This window comes from Pholcus phalangioides, unplaced genomic scaffold, assembly GCF_987345545.1.
Source record: "Pholcus phalangioides strain wild (caught in Gottingen) unplaced genomic scaffold, Ppha-v1.0 ptg000032l_1, whole genome shotgun sequence".
NCBI classification, from domain to species: domain Eukaryota; kingdom Metazoa; phylum Arthropoda; class Arachnida; order Araneae; family Pholcidae; genus Pholcus; species Pholcus phalangioides.
The window spans coordinates 187593-210920 of record NW_028301622.1 but is presented as its reverse complement, the minus strand read 5'-3'; the positions used below and the strand labels follow the sequence as shown (position 1 = coordinate 210920).

Here is a 23328-nt window from a genome sequence, read left to right as displayed (position 1 = left end):
CAAATTACCACAATTTTTTTTAGAGTGCACGGTCTCAACAAAAATCAAAATAAAAAATTGCTTCAGGTGAAATAGTAACAAGAAAACTTTTGAAGCTATTAGGGTTCCGGGATGTTGGGGGTTCCGTCACTTTTGATTCCGTGGAACCTTAAAAATGCTCTCACGGAACTCTAGGGTTCCGCGGAACACCGGTTGGAAAACCCTGCTCTAACCATTGCCCCGATTGCGGATGTTGGTTTTAAGTTAAATAAGGAATATCTATCGATAAACGTAGCTAGGATATACATTATGTTGGTGGCGATCACCATGTCACGAAAACGAGCATGCGCATTACATCGTGGCACGAAGTTCTGAAGTCTCCCACCCGAAGTCACGATAGGGTATTATCACATTTAGTGACGTAATAGTTATCTTTGCCAATGAGAAAAGGCTATGTATATTATGGAATTCAGCAGTACGGAAGTTTAGGTACTAAAAATGTTCGAAATAGTCACGCAAAAATGGCATTAAAAACGCCTTAAATAGCCACTAAAAAAACACTTATAATTTATCGAAGGAAGAAAAAATAACTAAAAACTAAGGTATATATTAAACGGCAAAAAACTAGTTGAAAAATTGGTTGCACTCAATCCGTCCACTTGTTTTAATTTTACTTAATTTAATAAAATCTGGTGAATTTAATCGAATACTAAATATGTATGTAAAATAAATAGCCATGGTTGTTTGTAGTGCATTTATGATGTTAAAAAAAAAAATCAAAACAACATGGGCCCCAGAGCCCTTTCTACTCCTACCCCGCCTTGTTTGAGCCATGTCATCAACCGATGATCTCCTGGGGCAGTCATCGCTCAGCTATACATATACAATGTAGTCCAATGCCTGAGCTAAACATGATATGTGAGGCATGTGGAGAAACAAATATCTAATTTTCCTCTGCTTTTCTTACATGGGCTGGGTTCATCTGAAACAAAGTCATTCACTTCTAACACCATCCTGTCTAAGAAAAGTTAATGCGTGGCAACACCACTTTCCCTATCTCTCAGATAACTTATTCGCATTTAACCTCATACAGCGGCAATCCCGAGGTATTTCGTCAAACCTAACCTGTTTTATTTCGGTCGCCCCGAAATATCTTGGGTTCTTAACACGCTTTAATTTCCAATGTGGCAGTTATAATGCTATAATACGAATGAAGAAAACTTTAAAAACCACCTAAATGGTTAAATGGGCTGGAAAAGGGGAAGGGGGGACTGCTTTCTGATAATTAGTACTGAGTTTGAAAATTTTAAAAAGAGCAATTCTTTTGCTCTCGATGCTATAAAAAAATATCCAAGTTTTACAGATTATGGCCTCTGAAATTCACTAACAAAATTAAAACTATGTTAAAATAGGCATTTATGGCAGGAAAATTTCAAAAAAGACATTTTTATCAAAAAGTGTCAAATAAGCATAAAAACGCATTTATGAGATTTTGGCGAGAATTATCTGTGTCCCGTATTTACGATACATCGATTTCCCGTATTTTTTGCGTTAAAATATATTCATAACTGCGAAGTGTCAACTTCACGATGATTATGATAATTGATTGCATCACGTATTTAATTGCATCTGATCATATTTTTCGCAATTAAAAAGGTTTGAAGATACCAATCTCAATTGCAATGACACTTTGGTAAAAACATAAACATTCCGTAGCACATCTCATATATTCTTTTACTAACTTTGGTAGTATGGTAATATGTTTATTTTGATTAATTTTCTTTTTCCGATTCCCCGCGACCAGGAAACATCTGAAGATAATGAAAATCTGACATCTCTCATCAAAGCTGTTAATCAAGTGGAATATAAAGAGGACATGGCGGTAATTCCAGAACCAATACGTTTATTTGACATTATGTCAGTATGTCTCAACACTTTTTACCGATACACCGGCTCGACAACCACGCCTCCTTGTGAAGAAGGGGTCACTTGGACAGTCATGCAAGAACCAGTTCCAATATCGACAAAACAAGTAAGCGATGAATTTGTCAAAGTACTCGTACAAAATTTGTTAATAACGCTGGTGTTTAGACACCATTCAAATATTACGTCAGCATCAAGAGGGTTTTGTATTTGCTGACTTTATTGATGACAATGGGAGGATGTGGTTTGAATGATGATTACGTCATCAACCACCCTTTATGAAAATATGAAGTAGTATCTACAATACCCGACGCTGTCCGGATTTTCTCAACATACCGAGAGCATTGAAGAGAGACAGAGAAGAAGCGACAAACCATTTAATAAACACGTCTGAGACGTATTGATGGGGAACCATGGTAACCAAAGTCAACATTCCGAAAGTGATTGTTGAGGCCCAGGAACCATTGTTGTCCAACAGTTTTTGCCCATTTCGTTCATTTGAACAGCTCTGACAAACTTTGGAAGCACCCTATCGTTCAAGTCGGGTCATGTTTGTTATATATGCAAAACTTTGGCGATGATAGATCTGAAATTGTAGATTTGTATAGAGGACACACACACAGAAAAAACCAATTTTATATATATAGATTCTTAATGACATCTTTACTTTTGTGTATATGGGTGTGTGTAATGTTAATGTTAATAAATTTCAATTTCAACAATAATTCCTCCATCGATCGATAAAATATCATAATAAATAAATATTCGGAATTGAAGCCTAATTCAGAAATTTAATGAAAATTATTTCATAGGCTGATTAAAAAAATTAAAGTGGATTTTTTTTCTCCAAAAATTAATGAAAATTCTATATGGATTAATCAAAATTCAGAATTTTTAAACACTAACACAACTGGTAAAAAAGCGATGTATGTATCAATGAAAATTCCGAAATTAAAAATAACTCCAAAAGGAATGAAAATTTAGAGCTAATGAAAAGTCAAAACTAATGAAAGAACAATAATATTTAATAAAAATTCAGAAAGAAATAAAATAATTCAGCAGTTAATTAAAGAAATAATTGATAATACCGCGTTTATGTAAATAACATTGATATGTATTAAACAATATTTCATAAGAGAATGCGAAACTCCATCAAAATTACTGTTTAATTTTTTTTAAAAAAAACCATACCGAATGCGAAGAATCGTGCACGTGCGACACGAAATTCTGCGGCTCAGCAGCAGTGCCAATTAGTGCGCGTAAACTCGATTAGCGTAGTGTCGCGTCGTTTCTCAATTTGCGCGGTCCTTTTTATTTCCGTTGGCCGCAAAACGGAGTGCTGCCCTGCGTCGTGACACTGCACGCGGTTCAATTTGCGCTTTGCCTGAGAGTTTGTGTGCCGCAAAAAACTCCGGTATTGGTCGGTTCATATTGGCCGCCGCATCCGCTAGCTCGTTTCCCTACTGGCCTTGTGGGCAAAGCTGCATTAAGAGTTAAACTTTCAAGTGGTTTTGGTTGTGGGCTTTTACCCAGGAGATACGTATTGATATACTCCTGATCTTTCTGGACATTGCGTTTTCACAGAGAAAGTTTAGAATTCGATCTTATTACAGTCTGCGTCCTTTTTGCAGCTGCGCCCACAACTGCTGTAAATATAACGAGCATTTCAGCTTGATATGCTGAATTACTTTTTGAGTCCAGCAGCTCATTTGAACATTCCCATCGTTTTTATACAGACAGCTCCTGTACCTGATTCCAGTTTAGAGCCATCGGTGTAGTATACGACAGTTTTATCATCAGGTGTATCATCCTCCGAAGAGTCTAGAAGTACTTCATTAACCTGTAGAAATTCTGCAGGATGTGAGGTCCGGCGTATAGCTTTCTGCTCGAAGGCGTCCGGGACTAATATTCCCTCTAGCAATGACATGGCTTGTGAAGCTTTAGAAGACGTGTGACCTTTGCCAGGAATTCCATCTTGAGGGATAACGGCGGAAACCCCAGGATCACCTGAAGAGCAGTCGTAGGTGTAGTTCTGTACGCACCAGAGATATATAGGAGGAAGGGTCGTTGTATTAAATCGAGCCGTCTGCACATCTGGACTTTGGCACAATGCCATATGGAAGCTCCATAAGCTATCTCAGTCTCCATGGCAGTTAAATAGAGTAATCTCTTCAGAGCCCGTGTTGTCAGTCCCACTGTGGTCCGGCCATCAGGCGTATTTTCTGAAGAACACCTGACGCCTTTCTCCTCTGTTCTTTAATGTAGTCTTTCCAGTTGAGTTGCTTATCGATAAAGACACCTAAATAACAAAGCACATGGGCGCGGTAGCCCAGGTCGATAAGATAGTCACCTGAAGTTCCAAGGGATGTTTAGAGATGTCGCGAGTTCGATACCTGGTTCGTTCTTGTCGAAAACTTTCCTGACACAAGGGTACAACAGAAACGCCGACATGACTACAGAAAAACTTTTCTACCGCAGAGAGTCCCATATCGAGGGGTTAACGCGCCAACCCCTCGGTGTGTATAAAAAATTCTATCGGTTGGAATCGGCAATAAATTTTAGGTCCCGGTCTAATTAGCCAACGTGTGCGCCGTGGCGCGATAAAAATGATCAAATATCACATCCGTTTTCTTGATGGTTTGCCTTGGAACCAAACAGTGGGAGGCCTCTTCTTTGATATTCATAAGAATTTTGTCTTTGCCATACAGAGTGAGCTCATTCATGTGCAGCCAATTTGACACAGTTCTATGAGCTTCCTTAGCTAGAATACCTGATCCCTTGACAATAGGGGCAGATGCAATCACCAAATAATCGTAACGTAATAATCGTATAAGCCTGAACTCTGACATTTGAGGGCCACTCAATTTTCCACAGCTCATTCAGAACACGATTCCGTAACAAGGGGCCGTAACATGAGCCCTAAGGAGCACCCTTCTGAATCTCTTACTCGGCTTTTCCTGCGTCCATGATCAACACCGCTCTGCGGTGGTTCAAAAGGTCCGATAAGATTACCATGAGCTGTTGTGGTATGGGCGCTGTTGCTAGACGACGGTGTATAGACGAGAATCTGAGGTAATCGAACGCTCCTTCTATATCCAGGGATATGATGGCTACGTCATTTCCTCGTTCTCTTTGCATCTTGACCTCTTCCATCATGTCTGTAAGCGCCATTTCCGCTGAACGACCTTGCCGGAATCCATACTGGTTGACGTGCCAGAATCCTTGATTCTCCGTGTAAAACAGGATTCGTTATACCAAAATCTTTTCTAGTACTTTCCCGATGCTAGAGTGTAAAGAGATCGGACGGTGAGCTTTTGGGTCATCTGGACGTCTTCCTTTCTTCAATAAAAAGAGCAGTCTATCTTCTTTGAAAATGGTTTGGAAAATATCCCAGCTGCTTATTGTATAGGTAGTGCAAAAGATCTGGAAATGCTTTACTTATCACCTTGACCATACTGTTGCTTACCCGGTCTAGACCCGGGGCTTTCCTCACATTAAGCTGGTCAACGATTCTTTTTATCTCTTGCTTAGATATTGCTCTCGTATTCAGATCCGGGTCGAGGTACAGGTTAGAACTCATAAAAGGAGGATAGTCATCAGGGTCGATATCGGGGTAAATATCATTAAGGTGCCTTTCCCCGCGTGCTGAATTGTCTCGTCACCAAACTGGCTCATAGTCAACCGTGACTTCGTTTTGTGGTGCATAGAAGCGGGATATACGGTACCAAATTCAGAGGCCGTTTATTCACATAGTGTACGCCAGGCAGATAATTATGTTTTACGAATCTCTTTACGGTACTGAGCCTGATATTTATTAAATGCAATGCGCAGGCGAATTTTCTCCTCCTGATCTTTTGCTCGTGTATGTCGTCTTTTCAGAGCTCGGAGCTTCTTGCGTGACACTTCCAGTTCAGTTATCCACCATGTGCTTTTGGGTTTATCTGGCTCTGCAGTCCGTTGCTGCCAGGGAGCAACGACCTATTAACTGCCCCCTCTATTACTTGATGTACATTGTTTGTGATATGCTGAAATTGATCACACGTTCGGCACTCACGAATCTGCCGTATGAGAACTGGTGTCGTACTTTTGAGGATACGAATGAAATTCAAGAGCTTACTGTGAGATATGAGAGAGAGAAGTCGCCCCCACCTTAGAGAGGAAGGAGAAAGAGATGATTGTGGAAACGAACTGAACCCCTGTGCGCTTAGGGGACATTCATTCAATCATTCATTCATTCAAACCGAGCACAACTCCGGTCTATCGCCATAGGCAATATACTACCGATTCAGTTGTGCCGAAAGTATGAGTGTCTGCCCCCCCCCCGAAATCCCCCGGGCCACGAAAGCGACTGTATACGTATGTATACATTTAGGGTGTATACGACTGTATACTATACGAGTCCAGCCGCCCCTCGAGCAGCCGCTCAACCGGAATGGTTTCAAGGGAGCTACCTCTCGACCGTTCCCTACAAGGAACAGCTTTTGCCCTTATTTAATTAGAGTCTAATTCGTGACTTCCTGCCTTCGTCCTTCTTCGCCTTGTCCTCATTGGAAGTCGGAGTCGGAGCCTGGATTGTCTGCATCTTGATCGTCGTTTTCCTCCTCACTCCATTCTTCTTCTCCCTGTCGTCCTGTCTCATGCTCTGTCTCCTGACGTCTTCTGATCGAACTTCTGAACTTCTGAATCGGCCAGAGGGCAGACGTGGACAAACGAAAGAGAGGCCACTGGAAGTGGCTAGTGAAAAGGAAAAGCGATGTTTTAATGAAGTGATTGTAAAATGTGTTGGTAATTGGTTTTTTTCTCACACGAATTTGTATTAACGTGTTGATAGATTTATTGAAATCCCAGAAAACCAAAAGGCATAGTGATCTGGTGTGGTAATTGAGCAATTGTTTGAAGGAAGGGTTTCGCCGACGAGCAACAGTGAAACATAACACTTACGTTACGTTGTTTTGAAACTGGAAGTTGACGGAGACGAATCACTGATCACCATGTGGATATAGGAATGACTACTTGCCGATGGTTTCTCTCCCACAGACATTATATGGCATTTGTTAGAAACACGGGATTGCATATACTGTAGATAGATCTGGCCAGCCGAAGGATCCAATGTGTCGGTGTGCTATTGTCAGCATTCAAAAAGAAAAGGTCTTTGGACCTAAAGAAGTCTAGGATGTATGTCTTCACCTCTTTCATTATTAGTGGCATAACCCCATAGAGAGTTGTGTCCATTCCAGTCTACGGCAATAATGATCCCGTGCCTTCCATTCTTTACCACGATCTCCCGAATCGCCTGGATAGCTTCTTTTATGTCCTTGTATGGAGACGAATACGAACGAGCCACGATCAACTCCCTCCCGTCTAGGTGCAGTTGCACCGCTACCGAGTTATTCATAACCGACAGTACAGCTCCATGAAGTGCTCTGTTGCGGATTATGATCGCAGCCTTCCCATTATTTGATGTCCAGCGTGACCAAGTCAAGGGGAGACCCTTGAGTTCCGGACCTTGCGCTGTGGACCAGACCCAGGGCTCTTGGGCAAGTACTATGTCCACGTTCATTTCGTTGGCAGTTTTTTCTAATTGGTAAGTAGCCACTTTAGAGCGATCTAAGTTAATCTGAAGTAATCTAAATCCCTGCTCTTCACTCTGTAAATTATTATTGGTCATTGAACAATCTATTTCATGATATTTCGTCTACCCTTGATGGGAAGAAAACTGGTGCACATACGATCATTGGCACGGGGATAGACATCGAGATTTGTGCCATGTGCTAGGTTTTGGAAACAGCACTGCACACATCGGTCCTTTCCTTCTCTCCTGAAATTGGGGATCGACGGGAAGTTATATTGATAGAGTTGAGCACCGAATCGGAAACGACCAGCTTCTTGGCAAGATCTGATATCATAATATGCCTCAATCGTTGAGGCCTCGGAGAGTCAATGACCAAGTATCATGCACCGTGTTATCTCGAGATAGTGTTTTCATTAGGTATCTCTTTGATACCCTTCAGCGGTTCAGGATTAGCTTGCTACTGGCGTTCTCCACTGCACTTTTTTAGTTTTTCGAAGGCAGCTCTTATATGTTGTGTTTGCACTTGGCTCACCGTTGTTGTCCCTTCCAATGTCCTGAAGATGAACGGGCCATTCAGAATTACGTTGCCGCGAATTTTTTTTCCACTTCTCTGGGCTCTAATCTGCTTTTGTGGTAACTGTGGTGGCCACGAGTCCAAGGTACGTACCTCTAGCTCTTCCTCTTTGATAGATCTGTCATACCAGTCCGATATGGGTGTACTGCGCTTCAAGACATCTGTTACATGGTCGAACTTACCATATGGACTATTCAAGAGCTGCTCACTATGTTGTTCTTTGGTAGAGTTCGTGTTGCTCTTCCTTGTCCAGGTGTCAATTATAAGAAAAGATGGGCCTGGAGATGCGAGCTTCTCTTGGCGTTGCTGAGTTGGCTGGGTTTTCTCATTCAGCTCCTCCTCAAATTTCTCTCCAGTTCCTGGAAGCTGTAAAGACACCTTTGCTCCCATCAGGACAACCGGGTTTATCTTTTCTGAGAGCCTTGGCTTTTTCCGCACAATTTTCCTGATATCATTAAATTTCGGACTGTTGTCTTGACTTTTGACGCTTTTTGAGGCACAGTTAAATGCGTCACAGGATGATGGAACATTCTTTCCAGTGTTCCCTGTAGAAAAGATATCTGCTGGAGGCCCATAATGTTCAATCGGATGACAATTTCTGGGTGTTATTTTCGTCGAGGATCTTCTCTTGTTCCTGTCATGCACTGCCTTTACTTCGTCAGTTGTGGCGGAGGGTTGATCGGTGTTTTCCTGAGCCAGCGCTGAATCCTCAGAAGGAAACTCTGCTGTTTGACCACCTCTAACATTTGTATCCCAGAAGTACCACTTTGTGATCCCACGGGCGGCTTTGGGTTCTCCAACGAAAAGAACGCATGTGTATTCTTCAGAGAATCAGCACCAGTGATTGCCACACCCTTTTCCTGAATCGATGTTGCAGATGCCTCTTCTATTTATAATTTGTGATCAACCTGGTTTATCTCCTCAGCAACTATTCCAAGATCCATCGTTGCAAGTCCTTCCGCGGTCTTCTTAGAAGCCACAGGGGATATATATACCATAGTATGCTCTTCCCTCGGCAAGACGATGTTCGTAAGCTGCTCCTGGCAGTTGAGTGATTGTTCCAATTGGCGAAATTGTATACGCAATTCTTCCTAGGTGTATAAAGGCACAAATCGCTTGTGGTTTCCTACCGAGTTTCTGCGGGGAGCAGTTAGCCATTCCCATATTCTTCGCACATGCTCATTAGAGAAGACGCCTTCCTAATCTGTCTCGGACAGTGTCAAAGCCCCTGTATCTATCTGCTCTATCTGATCTGCAGTACCGCTATTGTCCACTACTAACGACATCATTGAAGATTGTAACGTGTGCAGCTGAGAGTATCACCGTCTGTATTCTACTTCTTTTCAGTGCTCTAAAAGTCTTCATTCCTATGTTTAAACCGGTGCTCAGAGACCTATTTTAAATGGTCTCATTCCCGCATACCAGTCATTATAGAGGTACGTCGTCGTTCTTTCCGATAGCCAATAGCATTAGTAATGAAAGTCACGCGTCTTATAAAAGGCAGCAATGTCTCGAGTCAAGTTCCGACAGTGAGACGCAAAGGAACACACTGATGAGAGAGGCCTTTAGAAAACAAAGAATAAGCATTGCCTTGGTAGCAATGTTGAAGTGGCCATAGAAAAATAGGTCAGATTCTACACTAAACCTAATACGGTCAGAAAAATGGCAAAAATCTTGTGAGTTTGATATGAATTGGCACAATTTAGCGTATAGATGATTCAGAATATGAAATCAGAAATCGACACACACATGATTATATTTCTAAATTAATATATAAATCACTTGTGATCGCGCAAAGTTCACTCGAAGTCGTTTCGCCGATTCACACTATGGCCGCCAGGGGCGGTCTTAGGGCAGTGCGACCGGTGCAGTTGCATCGGGCGCGAAATGAGAAGGGGCGCCGAAACGCGTTAAGTATACACTACTAGAAAAATATGTTTAAGATACTTATTTAAAAAAATAACTATAAGTATACATGACCGAGATGTGAAAAAATTTGAGGTTTGTGTGTATATAATATTACGGTTATTTTTCGAAAAGAAATGTGAATAAGAAAAAAAATCGATGGGCAGTGCACCTATATACGCACAGTACATAGCGATTTGGGTCAGATAAAAATACACGTTCTCTCTCGAGCTCTTTTCGTTTACCCAGCAGGAGATACTGGGGGGAGAAGCAATTTCTTTCTCTTTTCTTGTGCAGTAAAAAATAATGGAGGAATCACCCTTGGTCACCCAATTTTTCTACTAACGAGAGCCAAAGTGTTTCCTGTGTTGTGAGGAGTATTATAGGAATTGAAGGTGTCTTCTGATATGAGAAAGATTTTTATCCAGAGGCCTTTCATGCCTCTTTTTCCCCGACTTATATTACTTTTATTAAAAACGCAGAATCGAATCGATAATACAGTACAGTATTTCGAAAAAAATATTAAATTAATATTAAAAAAAAACCCAATGAATGAATTAAAACAGACGATTTGCTGACCATTTAAATAGGGATCCTGCACGTGGGCCTCGTTACTACCTGTCGCACGAGGAGAAAGAAAAATGTGCTCACACGAGAAAACCCATGCACTTTAGCGCCACCGATCACTGGCCAGTCTCCCGACTCGCCAAACTTTCCTATTAGTTCAACCAGGGGCAGCTCGGTGGACTGGGTGTGCTCTAGAAGGGTGTCTAATGCTAAGTGAAAGGGCAAAAAAAATTAGGAAAAATTATTTGTGTCCGCTGTAAGAGGGGCGCCAAGTCTGAGGTAGACAGGGCGAAAAAAAGTTAGGAGAAGTGATTTCTGCCCTCTCTAGGAGGGGCGTTAAGTCCAAAGTAAAAGGGTGTAAAAATGGGAAAATGATTTCTGCCCGCTTTCTCCTAGAAGGAACGCCAAGGTAAAAGGGCAAAACCACAGAAAAACCCGGGGGGGGGGGCATGATGCTCTTAAGACGACCCTGCCCCTTCCCAGGGCCGTAGCGTGCATTTTTGGGAGCAGTCTTGGAAGTTTTCGAGCAGTTCGGAAAGTTTTTCTTGGAGTATCCTTGAAATAGTTATGCTCAGAAAAAGGAGTTACAAGCGCGCCCCTCTCCCATTCGGCTCGGGGCACCGCCCAAGTTGCCTCAGAATAGTTACGGGCCTGCCCAAGTTGAAAGGGCCCGGTGCTTCAGCTGGTGTTTGCCTGCCCCTTCTGTTTCTCAGTACTGGGTCTGAAAGGGATAATTTCAAATGAAGTTCATGAGTCTCATAAATACACTGGTGAAATAAATTAAGAGAATTTGGATATTTTATCGAATTTCATGAAAAGAACTGAACTGAATGAAAAACCACTGCTTCTAGACAAAAATACAAATCTTGTACGTCAAATACGTAAGCGTACACGTGTGTGTAGGCGGAGCCAGTAGAGAAACAGGCTTTATAAGCGCGCGTAAGTTGAGACGCATTTCGTTCGGTAGCACACCTCGGCGAATTTCTTGGTGTTAATTTGCAGCAATCGGTTAATTTCAAATTGTAACAGTAAAAATGAGTAACCACCAACGTTTAGATGATGGAATGAGGTGGCGAATTGCGGGGAGGCTAGAAGCAGGCCAATCTCAAGTCCAGATTTGTAGACAGTTCAATTTAACGCCCAGCGTCGTGTGTAACTTATGCTCCAGGATACCGGATCCATCGAGAGAAAGCCTGGACAAGGTCGTCCAAGAGCCACGACGGCCAGAGAACATCGCCATTTGTCGATTATAGCGAGGCGTAACAGGAGTGCTACAGCTTCTCAGCTCTCTCGTGACTTGTATGCAGCCACAGGAATCCGTGTATCAAGGGTGACTGTTTCCAAAAGACTTCATGAGAGAGGGTTGTTTGCAAGAAGACCTGCTGTTTGCGTCCCGCTCACTTCTACGGACAGGAGAATCCGTTTATCATGGTGCAGAGAGCATAGAGATTGGAGTATGGATCAATGGGCGACCGTTCTCTTCACTGATCGGTTCAGCCTAAGCACCGATTCTCGCCGTACGTTCATATGGAGAGAACCACGGACCCGCTACCTACCCTCCAATGTCCGCAAAATCGACCATTATGGCGGAGGAGGTTTAATGGTCTGGGCAGCAATCATGTTGGATGGCCGCACACCTCTCCATGTCTTTGAAAGAGGCACTGTGACTGGTATGAGGTATAGGGATGAGGTCTTGGAGCCCTATATTCGCCTTTTCAGGGGTGCAGTTGGCCCTGAGTTCATTTTAATGGACGATAACGCGAGGCCACATAGAGCTCTTCTGCTCGACGATTTTCTAGAGATTGAGGATATTCGCCGGATGGATTGGCCAACCAGATCTCCAGACCTTAACCCTATAGAGCATGTCTGGGACGCTCTGGGGAGGGCAATTGCAACTCGCAACCCCCCTCCAGGAACCATCCAGGGAATAAAAACAGCGTTGCTGAAGTGGGACCAATTGCCCTCCAATTGCCTGGAGGACCAATTGCCTGTTTATCAGGAAATGATAAACTGTCTTATTTCAGGTATGAAATCACGCTGCGAGACCTGTATATCTGTAAGAGGGGGCCATACCCCCTATTAACCCATCTATTAACCCTATTTTTTTGTTTATTCTGCAACCGCTGTTTCATACCTTCCGACTCCAACGAGTGTTACGCATGATCATGCGTGTGTATTACAATTATTGAATGGTTATTTCTTTTGTATTGTATCAATGTATGTACATATCAAATTTCATTAAAATCGGTACAGTAGTTCTAGAGATCATCGACCAGGTCTGCAAATTCTCTTAATTTCTTACACCAGAGTATGAAAGAAATCATACGTAATTTCACTTTAATTTAACCACTTTTATTATCATCTTTGATGCGTGCACTACATGAATTTTACCATAAAATTCAATTAAAATATGTGTGAAAAAGAACAGATAGATCCTTTGTGATGAGTATCCTGCATAAATGTGTGACGTTTTGCTTTTTTAATGTTTTTAAATCTCATAATTAAATCAAACAAGTTGGGGTTTCATGCTTGTTTACTAGTTAAATAGCAGTAATCCCATTCTAGAAGAAGCTTTTTCGACTTCTTCGTCCCTTAATATCCAACCAAGAGGTGGTGGGGGGCGATGGGGACGATCACCACGCCTAGAGTCTGATAATATGGTAGAATGATTCTGTACCGTATTTTATGGGACAGTAATGACTAGCAAAAATTGCCTCCTCTGACACATCACTCTGGATTCGCGCTTGGGGGGGGGGGGCGGCGGCGCTGAATACTGTTTTTGCACTGGGCGCCACTAGGTCTAAGACCGGCCCTGGCCGCTGTCGGAGTCCAGCTTCCATCGTCGCGAAAGCGCTGCTAAAACTAACAGGAAAATGCCTCCTTTTGCAAGTTGAAACGGAGCTTCGTAAAAAAGCGTCTGAACAGTTCTGCAGCCATTGTCTGCCGTATTGTTGCATAAAGAGGCTATCAAAAGAGTTTGACTATCATCCCGTTTTACCAAACAGCCCATATGATCTTCGAACTGACAACCAAAATTTTTTTTTAATGTACCGTATATACTCGTGTATAAGACGAGTTTTTTTTGTGGAAAAATTCGTTCCTCAAGTGGGTGGGCGGTCGGCTTATACTCGGGTCAATTTTTTATGAGAAAATATCGACCAACGCAATCAGTAGTCATTTTTGCTGCAGTGTTCGAGAAACCGGCATTATTGGTATGGGATGTGTTCAAACCCCACAGAACCGATAATGTGAAAGCCGAGGCAAAGAAATCGAAACCATCATTGGCTTTGATACCAGGTGGGCTAACGTCGATTGTACAGCCTTTAGATGTGAGCATAACAATCCTCTCAAAGGCTATTTGAGGAATTTGCGGAACGAATGGATGAGTTTCGATGATAAAGAAACTACAAAGAGTGGTGCTTGAAGAAACCAGACCATTGAATTGGTGTCCCAATGGGTACATGAGGCGTGGAATTCTGTTTCCGCCGAAATATTATCATCCGATCCTTCAAAAAGTGTTGCATCAGCAATGCGATGGATAGAACTGAAGATGATATCCTCTTTGAAAACGAAGATGCCGCACCCCTATGATGATCTTAAGGCCGGTTTACACACACCGTTTTGTCGTCCGTTTTGGGGGGGACCAAACCGGTCTGAAAATCGTGTCATTTTTTGGGGGTGTCTACACGCAACGATTTTTCAACCGTTTTATCTTGCGATCCAGCTTGTGACTGTTGATGGATGTCCACAATGGAAGACGCGCTCTTGCTATTCACTCTTTACCAATTATATCAGTTGCAGAAGAGCAGGAAAAAAAATAAAAGAAATCGCAGGTCAGAGACATAATTTACTATATTAAAGAATCGATGAAGTGGGGGGAACATAATATAAAATCAAAATACAAAAAAAAAAAGAAACGAACTATTCACAAAAAACGAAAGTTACCCAACAAAAAAATGTTGACGCACTGCCATGGGTGGAGATACACCTGGGGGGGATGCGCCCCCCAGCGTCAAAATTGAAGTCGACAGATATAATGTATATGCGTATATATGAATTGACATTATCATCATGCCCCTTCCCCCCAGACTTCCAAGTCTATCTCCGCCTATGCGCAGGGCAAGAAAAATACGTACAACTGAGGTCGGTAAGAGGCAAAAAGTGCCCTGAAATATGTCTTCTTATACGTGGATTTTATAGACTCCTTTGAATGGAGTCTATAAAGCCTATAATACCATTTCAACTTTCGGGGGTCGCCGAGAAATGTGCAAAAAGTTTGACCGTTTTCTTCGTAATTGTTTACTTAATCCGAGGTGGCCTCGGTCCGATCTTCCTCGAATTATCGAGAGACTGCCGTAACTCTCTACTTGAGTTAAAATACCACTTTCAGAAGTTTTTCGATAAGCAAAATGGATTATGGCGTGCAAAACATTTCGTACTACCCTCAGCCCGAAATTCCGTATCTACATATATAAAAAGTTTTAGGTGCCAATACTGATCAAAAAATGTTTTTGACCGGTTCAGCAATTGCAGATCGCAAAGTTATAATTAAAAAAAGTACTTTATTTATACAGCCAAACACGGTTAAAATGATATCGAAGATTCTGCGAAATTTTTTTGGTACAAACGATTCGTCCTTAGTAGAGCCCGGAAGTTCAGGCAAAATGCCACATAAATGTCTTTTTTTTACTTATTTTTAAACTTTTCCGGTAAAAATGCCTTTTTTGAAATTATCGTGCCATAAATGCCTATTTTACCAGTTTCAAGTTTATTAGTGAATTTCAGAGGCATAATCTGTAAAACTTGAATATTACGGGCATTGAAAACTTCAAAAAAAAATCGCTCTTTTTAAAATTTCACAAATCTCAGTATTACTTATCGTCAGAAAGCCGCCTTCCCCGGCCCCATTTAAACGCAACTAAGTGATCTGAGAGATTGGTGTTGGCATGTATTAATTTTGCTTTGACCGGATGATATTAGCCGTGAATGATTTTGTTTCAGATGAACGCAGTCCGTGTTAGAAAAGCGGAGGAAAGTTAGAAATTTGTTTCTCCTCACAGACTTCATATAATATGTCTCGCTCAGGCATTCGACTGCGTTGTATGTGTATAGTGGACCGATGATTGTCCGAAAAGGTCTTGAATTGGCAACATGGCTTATGGAAGGCGGAATAGGAGCAAACAGGGCTCTGGGGCCCATGTTGTTTGGCTTTATTTTTTGCACCGTAAATGCACTGCAAACAACCATGGTTATTTATTAAACATGCACATTTAAAATCGATTAAATTGACTAGAGTTCCCCCTCATGGGTGTGTGACAGATGCGGTCATGCAGGGCCCCACGCTTGAAGTAGTCTTGTATACGTAGTAATATAAAAATATTTTTTTCTTTTTACAAAAATAGAACACGATAGCCATGTTTCAACTATAGAAATGATAATGATTATTCAAAATGATACGACAAATAAACGAGAATCATTCGCAACTCGAGATAGCTCCACAGATCATTATCCCTACCGACCCCGCGTCTGGTAATCGTGGCCCTGGAATTAGCCTAATCCTGACGGTCTAGTAACATTTTATTTTTGACTTGAAATCCATTTAACTTAAATAATAATGCAGTTATTATACGTTGTAATTAAAATAATAGACGGATTAAGTACAATCGATTTTTCAGCTATTTTTTGGGCCCTCAATACCTTAGTTTTTAGTTATTTGTAGTTTTTTTTTCCATTAAAATTATGTCTTTTTTTGTGCCTATTTTATTCATTTTTAGTGCCTTTTTGCCTGCCTATTTCGACCATCTTTAGTGCCTAAACTTCCGGGCTCTAGTCATTACAAGCGAGGCTGACGTACTTATTTTTTGGATCAAAAATGTAATCAGATGAAATCAAACATAATGTAAATAAAGTGTTCATTGACCATAATTGATATAGAACAGTACGGTGAATTGGGATCATAAATACGAGGCATCACCAATTTTTGCTAAAAATATAACCGATTGTAGGTAGAATTATCGAAAATTGGGAAAAATGGGTAATTTTCTTAAAAAGACATGCCATAAAAACAAAAGAAAGAGTGACAAAAAAATCAATCGTTGTAACCGAGGGCGTTGAATTTCTTCGACGTTGTAAGCAACGTTCATGAAAATTCTTCTGTATGGGAATTAGTCATTCCGCCAAGAATTGTTGTTATAGAAAAATTGTCATTAAAACCGCGATCGTTATAAATAGGTCTGACTGGGGAAAATAAATTCAGGAAATTAAAATAAAATACAGGGGATCCCGCTTATAACGTTTCAAAAAACCGCCATGAGGAAACGTTGTAAGCGGGAAAACGCTTTTAACGGGAAATCTTAATGAGAATCACCTAGACCCCCCCCCCCCAAAATTATTTGCATCAAGCGCGAAAACGTTATAAATGGGGACGTTATGACCGGGATCGACTGTACACGAAAATTGATTCGATAAAAAAAAAGGGTACGAGGAGGGAAAAACTGACGACAAAACGGAAACGCGTTTACACGCACCCTTTTATCGTAGGATTTCACGGAAAACTATTGCTCGGCCACCAGATTTTTTGACGCGACCTTGAACCACTTGACCTTCGATTTTTTCCGTCTACACGACACCATCTTATCGCAGACACTCCCTCTTTTCCCCAAAACGGACGACAAAACGGTGCGTGTAAACCGGCCTTTATGGATTACCATGAGCTTGGAGACTCAGAAGAAAGGGATTAAAAAGTTTGAATCATTTTCTATTGTAAATTTCCGCAAGCTATTAATTTTGCATGAAAATATAAGAATTTTTTCTCTAAAATGCACGGATGTTTTGGCTTATACACGGGTTTTCAATGTATAGCGGTTTTGGTGGTCCTGAAGTGGGGAGAGGGGCCGGCTTGTATACGAGTCGGCTTATACACGAGTATATACGCCTACAGTATTTATCAATCGGTTATCGTTATCAGAAACCCCGAATCCCGATGTGATGACACCATAAGCAGCGTGCACTATACCTCTGCATGAACAGAAAAATGAAAGCATACTTCTTTCTCCCCTCCCCCTTCTTAATGCAGTGCTGATTCGCAATGTGGATTTTTATTTTTATTTTTCAGCTGAAAGCATTCAGAAAGCAGCAAGCCTTATCGAGGGAAGATTCTGTATATGAATGCCATCGTACTGTGGCAGGCAACATCCGTCCCGTACAGCCGATTAATGACAGATATATTTTACTCTACGGCCCAGGCTGTGAATAAAGAATAATAAAGTTAATTTCTTTGGCTACATCGTAATGTTTATTATTCGTGAAAACGAAGAATAACCTCAAACTTAAGTAAACTTAAAATGCGAACAAAACATCACGTTTGTTCATGCGAACAGTTGAATCACGTACGTTATTACATTTTTTTGGGTTTATTGAAAGCAAACTCGGGATAAATTTTAATTATATTCTGAACTATCTAATAATTTTTTATTAATTTTTTGTTTTCATTCGAATGAGGTGTAGATATTAGAAGTGTCGACTTCGTTATAACCAATACGACTGCAACATAAAAGCATAGGAAGCAAATATTAGAAAAAAATCCTAATATGAAATGTTTGAAGTTACTATTTTAAGCTAACTGGGGGCTCTGCCCCCCGCCTCAAAAATCAATGAGATACATCCAGGGGCCCCGAATTAGAACCTGTCAACATTTCCATGGAGCCCTGACCTGGAAGCTTGTCGGACACCCCCCCTGTGAGGGGCCACGAAAATTTTTCATTTTTATCAATTTTACCACGAATAAAATCCAGGGCTCCACATCCAGTAGCGGGGACACAATACGCAGATTTTTAGTGGGGCATCCAGACTGGATTTATTTCGGTCTTCCGCTGTTGCAAATTGTATAATGTTAAAAAACAAAAAGAATGAGATTCATCCAGAGCCCCAAAATGAAACCTGTTAACATGGGGCCCCCGACTTGGAAGCTTGTCGGTCATCCCTCGGTGCGTGTGAAATGAAAAATTTTCATTTGTATTCATTTCACGAACGAGTTAAGTCCAGGTCCACCTACGCAACTACCCGTGACCGAATTCGCAAATTTTATGGGGACCCCCAGACTGGACAAATTTTTCAAGGTTAAAGCAGCAAGAAAACAATGGGAATCCATATCAAGGGCCCCTGGAAGTGAAAACTTTTAACTTCCCCATGAAGGTATACGAGCAATCCCCCTCCGAACCCTGTGTGTTGGGAGCACTGGTGTTATATATATATTATACATATACATACCTCTCGGCATGACCCCCCACAAGAGCAGGGCCGACAGGGGCCGGAACGATTCTTATCACTTTTTGATTTTTCACACTATAAATAAACCACAGAGGGAAACCTGAAAAGCTGGTTCGGGGGCTCGCCATCTAAATTCCAGCCTAGGGGCCTTGCTGTAGGATGTGGGAGCCTCTCGGTACATGCACATAACATGGTCCTGATGGATCAAATGGGTCCCGATATGTGCTAGAGTTAAATGAATACTTGACCCAAAATCGTAACCGACTTCCGTAACACAAAAACGTAACAGATTTCCGTCACTCAAAAACGTCACTAATTTCGGTTGCTTAGAAACAGGCCCTTTTCGAGTGTGTGATTTTATATTATAGAGTAGATAACAAAAAAGGCGCATTAATCACTTACTAACTATTTCTTAGATTTTATTCATTTCTTTTTTTCTTTTCTCTCCTCTTTCCGAATGCGTTTTTTATCCCCTATTCAAACTGTTGATAAAAGTCCTTTTATCCCTAGAATAAATGTGGAAAGGAACTCCTTCGTCAGTCCCTTTCAGTCACCAACGGTAAAATCCAAAAGAAATTTATCCGGGAATTGTTCATGCACCGCACAACTCATATTTGTTTGCAACTTAATTTACAAAAGAATATAACAAAAAGTATTATAAATACCCCCCCCCCCCGTATATACATATCAGTGACACCAAAACACATCATGAGATCACTCAAAAAATTAGCAATCAAAATTCAAAATAATCAACAGCTTACAAAACGTAATGTATTGAAGAGATGTCGTGTGCGACAAAAAATTAGTAGGACCGTGACGTGTCGGGTCTGGGTCATAATCCCGACAGACGAATACCGACAGGTCAAAATCCCGACACGGTAAAAATCCCGACACGGTTGAATGATTAAATTTCGCCGTATAAGCCGCACTTCGCACTTTCTGTCGGGATTTGCCTTTATCGTAGCGAGGGGTGTTGGAGCGTGAACAAGAACAATAAATTTCGATCAAATAAATTTTCAAAATTTAATTTCAAATCTATGTATTATGCAGGGGAGGGGGAGAGAGGTGACGTTATGTCCTGTTATTCTGCGAGCCTATTCGACTTGTTTATGCCGAATGCACGCTTTTCATTGCTAATCTGTCTTATACGTTTACCTGACTGATTTACTTTTTGCTCCATGATTGCAAAAAGGAAATAAGTAAAACCTGTCTTTTCAACGCGAAAAATTCGTGGTCCCATGATTTCACTTCCAAAATACACATTAAAAAAACGTGCATTAAACGGAATCTGTCTAACGCGGAAACGGAAAGGAAAATTGTAACCTTAACGGAAAATTTCACACACGGCGATCAATAAACCAAAGGATCATACAAAATGTTAAAAGTGCTCCATCGAAATTTTTCACTGATTCTATGCTCGCAAATGAGAGTTCTACATTATCAACACCTTAGATTAGCATAAACCTTTTCTATACTTGATGCAGTGGTTTTGATAAGCCATAATCATAGTAAAGCAGTTGCTTTCTGAAATTGTAACAAAATTTTTCGGAAGAACAGGTTTTTCAACAGCAGAAATCAGTGTAGGGTTGAATTTTCAAATGTTATGCAAGAGTTACAAAATTGTATGCAAGCTGTGTGCATTCTGTGATCGCAAGGCTGAGCAGGGCCGGAATTAGAGAGAGGGAAAGGGGGGCAACTGCCCTGGCGGCAAAGTTTAGGGGGTGATAAATTTTAGGTGGGAACAAAAAGACCGTTATTAAAATCTTCGAATTTTACAGTAGTAGGGTCAGCAACATCTGTTGCTCTCCCTCACAAAATTCTTAGTTATGGTCCTGATGCTGAGGATTACATAAACATAGACGATAATGTATAAACTGAACCTGAAACGACAGACAATAACATCCTGATAGAAAATTTTTGTCGTTATTTTAGAAGACAAACAGTATAGGTCGGAACTTTATAGAGATGCTGCCAAAACTTAAATACATTATTCAGTAATTATACACTGATTATTCATTCACATTCAATTATTTTAAATATAATTAATTTTATCTTCTATATATTTTTAAATTATTTTATTTATTTTCAATTAATTTTTTTTTTTTGTTATTTTAATTGCCTCGGAGATCGTTACATAATTTTACACATTATATCAATTGAACCTTTATTTAAGCGGAAACCTGTGCTCAACGAAAAATAATCTCGGTCCCTTGCGATTCCATTTAAAGACAGGTTTTACTGTATTTGCAAAAAGCAATCAAGAATGTATTGAACTCAATCCTCGAATTTCACAAAATACATTTTACCTTTTTCTATATGAAAAGAACTTTCAACTGTCTAATCCAGGGGTCTTCAACCTATCAAACATTGTGAAAGAAACCGGAATTTTCCACGAAGCCCACTTGCCAACGACTCCGACAACTTACAACGGCTTAATTCGGTGCAAAATGGGTCAACGGGACCCGGTTAATCAGAGGGCTAAAATAATTGAAGACATTTAATTAGTTTGAAATTATCTCTTCGGTTTCAGTCAATTTTGAGATGATTTTTGTAAAACATAATAAAAATGAGAGCATTTTCATCGTGCGAGAGCATAAGCAGCGTGCACCATACCTCTGCATGAACAGAAAAATAAAAGCATACTTCTTCCCCCCCCCCCCCCTATATAGATATATCCAGTCTGGGGGCCCCATAAAATTTGCGAATTCGGTCACGGGTAGTTGCGTGGGTGGTCCTGGATTTTATTCGTTGGTGAAATGAATACAAATGAAAATTTTTCATGGCATTCGCACCGGGGGATGACCGATAAGCTTCCAAGTCGGGGGCCCCATTTTTACAGGTTTCATTTTGGGGGCCCTGTATGGATCTCATTCTTTTCTGTTGTAGAATTTGCAACAGCGGAAGCCCGAGATAAAGCCAGTCTGGGGCCCCACTAAAAGTATATGAATTGGTTGGGGGCCCTGGATTTTATTCGTTGTTTCTGCAATTGTATCTCATCGATGCTGAAATTATTTCTTTCATTTATTGTTTTAAATTCCTGTGGATGCCATAAGACAATAACGGGGGACTGTTTGTTTTCAACGAGTCACGTGATCTTCCGATGGAAGATGTTGGGGGACACCGTTCTCAGCACTGCTAATGCCAGTGATGGTAACTCATGGGAAATTTCCCATATTCGTGGGAAAAATTGGCCAAAATTTGCCCAAGTGGGAAATTTCGTAGCATTTGTAGGAAATTTTGCGAGTTCATCAAACAAAAGAACTTTTTGAAACAAATAGAAATTAATGCTGTGCAATTCTTTTCTAATAAAATAATAATTATACAGGGCTTTTGGCAATATTTTTCTATTGTAAAACACTTGATTACGTATTTTTCCCGCTACATGGCAGCACATTTTTCGGAATGCGTGGGAAAAATTTAGTCAAAAGGGAAATTTTTTGGAGATATTTTGCTGGAAGAGGTTACCCTCACTGGCCAATGCAGAGATTGCTGACGTCATACTCTCTTTAGCGGGGCTAACGAGAAAGAGAACCCCGCTCTCCAGTAATACAAGCTCCATGAAAATACTGTATCTGCGACTACGTGCTACACTCAGTGGGTACTGGTTGATAGTTTGTTTTTCCTTTGGTTTTTGAATGATAGATAGCAGTCCCATCTTTTGTGTATGCAATTTTTGCATAAAGTTCTCAAATTACTCAATAGGTAGCAGTCAAAGCAATCTTAGACTTTAAATCACATTAGTACACTACTGACCATATAAAGTTCAAACATTTTGGGCTATCATTTACTTTTGACACTGAGCTATAAGTAGGGTGACCATACGTCCCGTATTTCCCGGGACAGTCCCGGTATTTTCTGTTTTTTTGGCCGTCCCGACTTTTTGGCAAAAGTGTCCCGGTTTTTCCCGTATTTTACACGAAGCCAACTTGAATTTTTATTCTTTATTGAAGTCAAAGATTGACATTATTTTTCAACTCATTTCAACTCATAAATTATTTTACGATAATTACAACTATATATGAGAATATTAATCTCCCACATTTGATTGAACGTCTGTCTTTCGTGGAATACATTGTAATCCACTGCAATTTGCATCATTTCCCACCATTGGGATTTTTCCGTAATTTCAGCAATATTTGGCAACTTTGTTTGGTTTTGGCGTTGTTTTTGGCAATAATTGGCAATGTCCCGTATTTTCCCGTATTTGGAAAAGCGATGTCCCGTATTTCTCTCGAGAAAATATGGTCAGTTTAGTTTACTTATAGCTCAGTGACTTTTGAGGATGATTTTTGCTGGAAATTTCTTACAGATCTGGCAACGCTGTCCAACACTGTTCATAAACAAACACTGTCCCTGTTAAATCTGGAGCACAAACATGATTATTTTAAAATTCACGATCATAAACTAATTACAATTCACGGTGATCAGATGACAAAGTCTGAACAGATTAATCTTTGAGATCGGTCCCCAAGTATGACATATTGACATTTTTTCCCCATTACTTTTGTTAACAATGATTGTTAAATGTGTTTTTAACTAT

At 40.6% G+C, this 23328-nt stretch overlaps 2 protein-coding genes across 3 annotated transcripts in view; both read left to right on the top strand.

Annotated features, from left to right (window-relative positions):
• Positions 1–17775, top strand: part of LOC149066104 (putative carbonic anhydrase 3) — a 32841-nt gene extending 15066 nt beyond the window's left edge. The window contains exons 3-4 of the mRNA XM_089253082.1: positions 1784–2011; positions 17635–17775. Of these exons, the coding sequence (XP_089109208.1) occupies positions 1784–2011; positions 17635–17775 (369 nt within the window). The remainder of the gene's footprint in view (positions 1–1783; positions 2012–17634) is intronic.
• A 5329-nt stretch (positions 17776–23104) lies between these two features.
• Positions 23105–23328, top strand: part of LOC149066103 (uncharacterized) — an 86752-nt gene continuing 86528 nt past the window's right edge. For both annotated transcript variants that reach the window (XM_089253159.1, XM_089253158.1), the window contains exon 1: positions 23105–23259. The gene's annotated coding sequence lies outside the window, so the exon portion shown is untranslated. The remainder of the gene's footprint in view (positions 23260–23328) is intronic.